At 39.8% G+C, this 8,756-nt stretch overlaps 1 protein-coding gene across 1 annotated transcript in view; it reads right to left on the reverse strand.

Moving 5' to 3' along the window:
- The window catches only part of LOC103363007 (calcium-dependent secretion activator 2-like), a gene marked incomplete at its 3' end in the record, with an annotated part of 161,414 nt that overhangs the window by 16,990 nt on the left and 135,668 nt on the right, over positions 1–8,756 (reverse strand). The window contains exons 4-8 of the mRNA XM_008289577.1: positions 8,382–8,462; positions 7,549–7,551; positions 6,141–6,374; positions 4,363–4,484; positions 26–107 (exon numbers count right to left, since the gene is read on the reverse strand). Of these exons, the coding sequence (XP_008287799.1) occupies positions 26–107; positions 4,363–4,484; positions 6,141–6,374; positions 7,549–7,551; positions 8,382–8,462 (522 nt within the window). The remainder of the gene's footprint in view (positions 1–25; positions 108–4,362; positions 4,485–6,140; positions 6,375–7,548; positions 7,552–8,381; positions 8,463–8,756) is intronic.

Here is an 8,756-nt window from a genome sequence, read left to right on the forward strand (position 1 = left end):
ATGCCCAAGGTCTTGGCTTTCTGACAATGTGCTCGGCTTTTCTCTCCGACACACGGTTTTGACAGAAATTGCGGTTGTTTGAGGTCTTCTCCTTCTGCTTCCTTCCACTGATTTGAGAGTTAAACAAAGTCTGTGTCGCAGCTGTGTGCTTCTTGCAGCTGTGTGCTTCGTTGCCCGGCAACGCTCTACCCCTACTCCCAACTCCCCCTCCCTCTCTGCTCTCTCCACACAGATGAGGCTTAGGTTGTTCAAAGTTTTTAGTAGATTTGGTAATTATAAAATCATCATTTAAATCCCGGCACACTCCCGTGCCACTCTCAAATTTTCTGCAAGGAAATTTTCTAGTTATTATTATTATTGTAAACATTCATGTCACCTCTTGCCTGTCCTGAGTTCCTGTAATGGAAAGCCGCCGACTGTACGTGTTTTATAAAATGGTAATAAAGGATTTAAACATTCTGTGCATCAAACCCTACAGGATGACACATTTTCTATCTTAACTCATCAACATCATGCACTGCAAAGGTAACTTCACTTAGAGTTCACCCTGGAAACTTTTGTATGTTTCATGTAATAACATCTCATCATGTCTCAGATCCAGAGGCAGCAAACAGTCCCATTAGTGTTGGCTGTTATCAAGAATCACTTACTGTTCATCTCACAGAGGCTGTAATGGAGCAGAGTGACGCCTTCTGCTCAGGATGATGGAGACTTGGCCATTATACACACTGAGAGCCACGCTGTTGTGATTACATGCCTTTATGTCAAAACTGTCATGTTAAGTGTGCCAGTGTGTGTACATGTTTTAGCAAGTGTGTATGTGTGCAGTGCACACAGGACAAGTGACCCCTTCAATTGTTGAGGACGAGAAGCAAAGCTAAGCTCTGGATTCAGTTTCCCCAGTTTCCAAGGCAACATTGTCACTTCACACGCACGTGTGCGCGCACACGCACACACAGAGAATTTTTAAGCAATCACAGACATTACATCTCATGTATTCACTGACCCGAAATGACTGTTTTAACATGAGTGTTAACATGATAATGCTTGTTATTGCTTCATTTTCTGTGTTGTCTGGTTCAGTAACTTGGCTTTGAGCATTAAAAACAGATGATGAAAAGACACTGAAATTGAATCCAAAGCTTAAATCTTTGTAGTTTTCATGGATCAGAAGGAAAATATTGAACAATAAAGACGGATGATTTCCTCGACACTCTTTAGAAAAACCTAAAATCATCAACCAGAAGGTTGGGTCTTGGACGCAGTTGGGCGTTCCAACAAGACAGTGACCCAAAACACAGATCAACAGTGGTAAAGAAATGGCTATATCAAACACACACACACACACACTCACACATACATACATACATACATACACATAAAAGTTTGGGAAAATTATATATTTTGTTATTTTTTAAAATTAGAATTAGAGAAATAAATGAATACAACTCGATTGGCTAACAGATTGTAAGGGGCCTTTTTGACCTGTTAGGAGGTCGAGAAATACTATTTGGAATTATTAGCCAATGACATGTCCAGAGTTGACAAATGAAACCTTATGGTTACACTAAACAAACATAATTTGTTCCCAGTAAATCATGATCTCGTACTCTATATCACCGTTTGAAACTAGTTCGGACAAACCTTGAGATGGATTTACAAGCAAATGGTAAAGCTTTTCCTGATGAGCTACCAACATCTGTTCATGTATGATTTTATTTACTTTTAATAGAATTTTCTGAAATGTGTAGAATTTGGTTTCAAAATTGACCAGATCTCCCTTTAACACTGTCTTTCCCTTGATTCTCTGCCTTGTATTATTAGCTGGTGTTTGTCACTGAGGTACACTGGAAGCAGGAGCCATACATGGAAACCTCCTCTGCCTATCTGCAGTCTATCCTCAGTGTGTATGGAAACAACAACGCATGTCTGAAAGGAAGATAATTACAGTGCACTTTATTTGTATTTGTGAAAAAGCAGCAGCAGTGGTCCAGTCCTTCAAGTGAATCACACATGTATGAATAATTAAGGGTATTAATGAAAAGGTCCTCAGTGATTATAGAGCTGTTATGCTACAACTAAAAGAGTCATAGGAGCAATTGGACGACGGTGTAATCAAAGCTAACCACGCTGTCTGTGTAATTATAGTTAACGATGTTGTCATTAAGTGCATGGGTGTTTTATTGAAGATGAGGGATGTGACAGTGCGACGCAGGCTAATTACAGTGAAGGTTACAGGAGGTGCAGTGAAGCTGGGTTACAGCACCCGATCCTGCTGACCAGCAAGGTCATCAGGTAGCTGTGAGCTCATTTAATTGGCTCTGTCTGGTGATTCTGGCACGTGGAGGGCTCTTAGGAAAAATCTCAATGAGTGGATAGTCTCATTACTGCATAGACCCCACTGCGTCATGGTCATCCAACAACCCAACAACTGCAACCAAGACTGCTCAGGCCTGAATGTTGATCGGTTGCCAACATGCTGAAACACCATGGCAAAGAAAAAACACATTTACAGATGACAAAACTGGGATAAATTATTAGTGGCACAACTCTTAGTATGGCAGTATTGTAATTTTATTATCTCTTTTGAAGCCCAACTGAAGCTGACATCTAAAGCAGAGCCTGACAAACTGAGACCATCCTCTACTGCCCCACTCAGGAACAACTTCTTAAATAAATAAAACAATAAGTTAAACATATCCTGGATAAAAAAGTAGTCCACAAATATATGTGACTTAATAACAGTTTTTTTTTGTTGTTTTTTTTGCAGTAGCGATACTTTGCTGTTCTAAGTTTGACCTCTGGCTTAACAACAGCACTCGTGTTCTCTGTTCTGAATGTGATTCCAAGTATATTTTTTAGAAACAGGCGATGGGACTATTCAGTAATGTAAATGCTAGTACTTGTGTGCTCCTTTAGTGGCGTGCTCTGCAGCCATATATAAATATTATTGTGTTCAAGAGACCTCTTGTGGACATGTGGAGTACTGCTGAAAATCTGTGTAGCTGAAATTGCTGTTATAGTGGTTATTTTCTTTATGGCTCAGCACTTTGGCTCAATCATATATTCCGTTTACTTATGTTTCTTCAGAAATCTACAACTTCGCAAATTGATAATTGCTTCTCTTTTATTAGGAGAAACTGAATGTAACATGCATGTCTGTCTGTCCTTCTGTAGGGCATTACTAAAGACTGTTGAAGGTACTCCTGGATCGCCACAGTTTTTCTTTCAGAAGACTTTTGCTAGAATTGTGTGTGTCAGCATGTCTACATATCTACATACATATACAAGGTGTGCATATATAAGGAATTTTGACATTTTAACCCCAGCCCCCAAAATACATAAACCCATTAAAACTGCTATTTTACTCTATTTTGATTGTTGTCCTCCAAAGGGGACCTGACAGAAAACACTTGAAAACCACTGGCCGAAGTGGACATTTCAGAAACTGTAGTTTTTGGCAGTTTCATGCTGGCTTCATCTTTGTGCCTGAGAGGTTTCTGCTGTCAGATGACATGAATACAGTCCAAGAGCGTACAGTCAAGATCTCTGAGGTTGTGTTAGCTAAATGCAAATCAAGCATATCAACATTTATTTGCTTAGTTGGTTTATTTAGTCACAAATCAAAGTTTTGGACAAACTAAAAAGGTGACCAGATGGCACCAGAGGATAACCAAGTTATTTCAGTTCATGCAGAGAGGTCATAAATGTCCGAGTCAAATTTAACAGCAATCGATCTTGCAGTTGTTGAGAAATGTCTCTTTAAACACACACATCACCTGAGCTGGTAGATTCAGGCTCTAGGAAACATGAATGTTCATATAATGTTTATTTTCAAGTCTTTGTTGAGTTGTCGACATATTTCAATGGCACAACAGTGACTGAATGATTTTTTGGTCACACAAAGCCATCAAATACTTGAAAACTTGAGCTTCCTAAGCTTGATCACTGAAGTGTTTGATCAGATATTTACTGATTTGGTTAAGGAAATCGTTAACTTTGGATATGTGATCATCAATCTTTTCCACACAGATTACATTTCAGGTTCAGACATAAGCCAGTAATTACCACTCAAAAATAAAAACTCCAACACAGATGTTTAAATGCTCCTAATGTGGATGTTTGAGGTTTGTGCACCAAGAAACGTCATCTGCAGAAGGGGGAGCATTTCTTTAATCTTCAGAGGTGCATGTAAAGAGATGATTTTGTGAGACAGCTAGTTTGGAAGACAGTTGTGTTTCAGTGCGCAATTTACATAAGTGACAAGTATGTGATGTGACTGTGAGTATTTGAAATCTACAGTTTTGATTCTTTTTGAGACATGGTTTAGACTCTCTGAATAGAGCAGGAAGATGAACTCACTGTGGTCTGGAAGCTTCTGCTTGGTCTGTCTGCAGCTTCTCTCCTCCCTCCACCTCCATGGTGCAGTAAACAATACGGTTCGGAGCCACTGACTTCAGCCCCTGGACCTCCACGATCACAATCTGAAATCAGCAGCAGAGGGTTAAAACCTGCAGGTACCTCTTCAAATCAGCTGCTTAGTCTGAGAAACAACCCAAAATATGAAGTTTCCAATGACATTGTTATCACTGTTTTCTTGATTAATCGCTTTATATTGGACTTAACCAGCAAAATAAATCAAATAATTGATTATCAAAATTGCTGATGACTAAATAATCTAATCTGCACCAGCCTACAATGTGACATTCTTTCAAGTTTTAATGTGTTTCTTTTCTTTTTTCTTAACAAGGTAACTGTAGGAGCCCCATTTAATTTCTGCTGTTATTTATACTAATTCCTGTATTTGTTTCCAAACCACGCCCTCTACAGGTGAGGAGGGAACGTACTTTTAAATGGTTGGCTTAAGTCGGCGCAAGACGGAGGAAGGCAGGTGGACAGCAAGATACTGTCATTGACCTCAGCCACAAAGAGAAATGATTGTTTGCATTTATTGGCAAGAACACTTTTGTAATGAAATATATCTTCTTTAATGTTCAATAAACCCAAACCAACAGTGACCTTGGTATTTCTCTTTCTGTGAAAAGGCTGCGAGTGTGACAGAATTCACCATCACTTTTTTTTTTTTAGTGGTGGAGACTAATTTTGGAAAGAGGAGGTTAAAGAAAAAAGCCAAATTTTGAGTTTTTGCCACTTGAGTAACAAAACTGACTTTCACATGTAGTGTGAGTCAGTCCTGTGTTACTGAAGGACTTCGCCTCATCTAGGAAACACTTACCAGTACTTACTAAGATGGCTGGGACAACATTCAACTATTATCAGCTTTCAGAAAAGAAGCTGAGCCCACCTTCGGTTTCTTTTCTGAGCGGTAATTAAAGTTTGATGTGGCATAAAGAAAGCGAAGGTAAGGCCAATACTACACTTTGTGCATCCACAAGCACATCGAGGCTCTGTGTGTCATAAATGCAGACATCCATGTGCAGTCCAAAACTTGCATCTGTGACAGTAATGTGTAGGCATAGAATATCGTGACCTACTCTGTATGTAGGAATTGGAGTCCTCCCAGTGGACTGCAGCAGACCAGAAAAGTAGCTTAATGCCAACAGCTATGTGTCCATGGGGGCCACAGTTCTTCATGTTCGCAAGGGAGCATCATCAAGGCTTAAGTCTAAGTGACACTAGTTATGTAAAGTATTTTCAACAGTGTAATGCAATGCTTTACACGTTCCACATTTTATCATAAGTATGCACAGTGTGGAACTTGCATTTGTCTGGTTATTTGGTTTCAACCCCTCAAAGTCTTGTTCTTGTCATGGTAAAAGCTGTCTTGGTCTTGGTTTAGGTCATCTTGACTACAACCCCTTGTCACAAGTAATGAATCCATACCCCAGATTCAGCAGTTGTTTTGTCAGCCAGTTACCAGCAGATCAGGCATGTACACATCCACACACACCCGCTGATAGGAGGGGACAAACGGGTCTGTTGTCCCGGGCCCAGAGTGGCGGGGGGGCCCAGAACTGGACCCTCATTGCCTTGTAACGTTATTTGGCTAGCTCTTAATATCCATTAGCTGTGATAAAAATCCTGACAAAACACGGGTTTTTGACAGAAACGGACGAGTTTAGTCTAATATCATCTTGTCCCGGGCCCAGGGAAGGCTGTCAGCTGGCCTGCAAACTAACCTCCAGAGTGAAGGACAGCACGACATCTGATTTGGACAGGATGTCTCCCTCATCTCCCATGTCCAGGAAAGAGTTGTTCATGGAGGAGCGTTTGAGCTTCTGTTTGAAGTCTGGACCTCCTTTAGACACTGGCAGACTCTCTAAGTTTGCCATCAGCAGGTTGACTGATGAACGCAGTTCCTCCACATACAGGGCCTCCATATCAGCAGAGACAAACTTTGGGTATCTCCTTTCCTGCAGCACACACAAAGTTACAGATGGGTTAGTCCAGTTTAACCTGTAGGAGACTGTGAGGACTTCTGTAATATGTTATTAAGACATTGGGGAAATAAATTAATGACACTGAAAACTAGTTTATAGTGTGTCCCAATGTCTGAGCTGCAGAAATCAAGTTGGGAGAAAAAGTTTGAAACAGACAAGATGTCACAATATGATGACCCTATAAAAATGTTAACGAAAATAACATATAATACTTTATCTCACCCTGGTTGGGAGTGTTACAGGATGTTGTGTTGAATATTTTACTTTCCAAATTCTGTGTATGAAATACAGATAGAGATATTTCTCCAGCCACCCTGGACAATTAACAGCTGTATATGGCATCTACTTCAGCCAAAATTTACAATTCACTCTCTTTTCTACATCTAGCTTCACCTCCACCAACTCCTGAAGAAAATATCTGGCTCTCAAGGTGTTCTACTTGCTTCACCAGCTGCTATTAAAAGGCCAGTTCATAGTTCCTGCATAATCAAGCAGACTTTAAAGTAGGCAGCAGACACACACATAGTTCAACTCAATCTACAACTAGATCTGTCTGCTATGCAGCTGATCACACTGCTGCTAAGCAATGGATTTTTCTTCATTCTTTTTGTGGATTTTTCTGAAAGGCTGCCTGTTATTTTGCACTTCATGCAGGATACAGCAGTTCCTTGTAGTTTGGGCTGCATTGCTGTGTAAATGTGATTATTCATGAAACATGCCAAGCACAGTGGGCAGACATAGCACAGAATTTCTGGAGAATTTGGAACTATGTGAATAATGTCGAAGGAAAGATTTATAAATCAAATCTCCTCTATAGTCCAGCATTGACAACTTCAATTGCAATTCTTTTGATAATGAATCCTAAAGTTGAGGATAAACAGGAATGTTCTGGGCACCCCAGTGGCTCAACAGGTTGAGCAGGCGACCCATGTACAGAGGTGGAAAGTCCCCGACGCAGCGGCCATGGTTTGAATCTGAACCACAGATCATTTGCTGCATGTCCTTCCCCAATCTTCTCCCTATATTTCCTGTCTCTCAACTCTTACTAGAAAGGCCTAAATGAAAAAAAAAAACTTCTAAAGAAGTCTCTCCTCATAACAAGCATGTGTTTTAAGCAGCATCTGTTTTCCTTGCACATGAAATCTACAAGCTTGCATTGCATATAGTCAAGATTCAAGAGGTTTGCTGTCATATGTGCAGAAAAACCACATAGTTGTTCTGTACAAAGAAATTCTTACTTTGCTCATCCTCCTTAACCAAAATCTACATAATGTATATTAAAAAAAACAATTAAATCAATTTCAAATAAATAAGCAGACTTGATGTAGCAGCAGCAGTGGTTGTAAAGCGCACAGTGCATTTGTAAACCTAGTCTGTACAGTTGCAAATTTGAGCCTGCACACAGCCGAATGTGGACGATGACAATTATGTTTCATGTACTCTTGCAGACCCTAATGGAAGCTCACATGTGGAGAGCATGAATTGGCCTTAGTTTTCTGTCTGCAGGATTATCAGAGCATGATTGATTAAATAAGTTGTCAGCTGCTGCTAACATTGAACCGGACAGTAAACGTGCAGCAAAACAAAACTACAAGTTAAATGACACTAAAAAGCTCTGCAGAGTTAATTCCCAGTGGGTTTACTAGCAAGAGACACTCCTCACATTGGACTAATTTCTACAATATTAAATAGTGCAGCTTTAAACCTAATTTTTTCTACCATTAGGACATCATGTGTTTGCATTTTAGTGGCTGCTGATCGGTGATATTTTTTATTTGGAAATTATGTGACCTACATAACTGATTCATTAAAAAACTAAACAATATCAGTAGTCCAATAAGGAGTGAAAATATTGACATTTCTATTTTCAGTGAAAAATAATACAAAGCAAATCGTCAATGGAAGTAGACCAAAAGCAAAAATATATTTAAGTATTACACTTGCACAAATAAAATACATTTTTTTGTGTGTATATCTTACCCTGGCAATTTTCTCGGCCAGTTGTAACCTGCCGTCCAGCTCTCTGCGGATCTGAGCTGCCTGCTCGTCCACGTTATCCAGCTGGGAAAAAAAAAAAGAAGTGCCATCAGTCAACCAATCAAAAATCTGCAAAATCAATACACTAATCAAAAAGGTGAAGGAGGGACACAGCGGGAGAGGTGCTGGAGAGAAGTGGACTTCTCTGTTGCGTATTGATAAATCAATCAGCAGCTTAGGTGGCGACAGATGACAGTAATTAGCCAAAGAGGAGTGTCGATACGAGAGGTTTGTCCACTTCATCAAGATGGTTACAGGAGGAGACTCTCAACTAATTATGAATGAGAGAAGTTCAACCCTGTTTGTCATAAATAAATC

This window comes from Stegastes partitus, unplaced genomic scaffold (genome assembly GCF_000690725.1).
Source record: "Stegastes partitus isolate 25-593 unplaced genomic scaffold, Stegastes_partitus-1.0.2 Scaffold622, whole genome shotgun sequence".
NCBI classification, from domain to species: Eukaryota; Metazoa; Chordata; class Actinopteri; family Pomacentridae; genus Stegastes; species Stegastes partitus.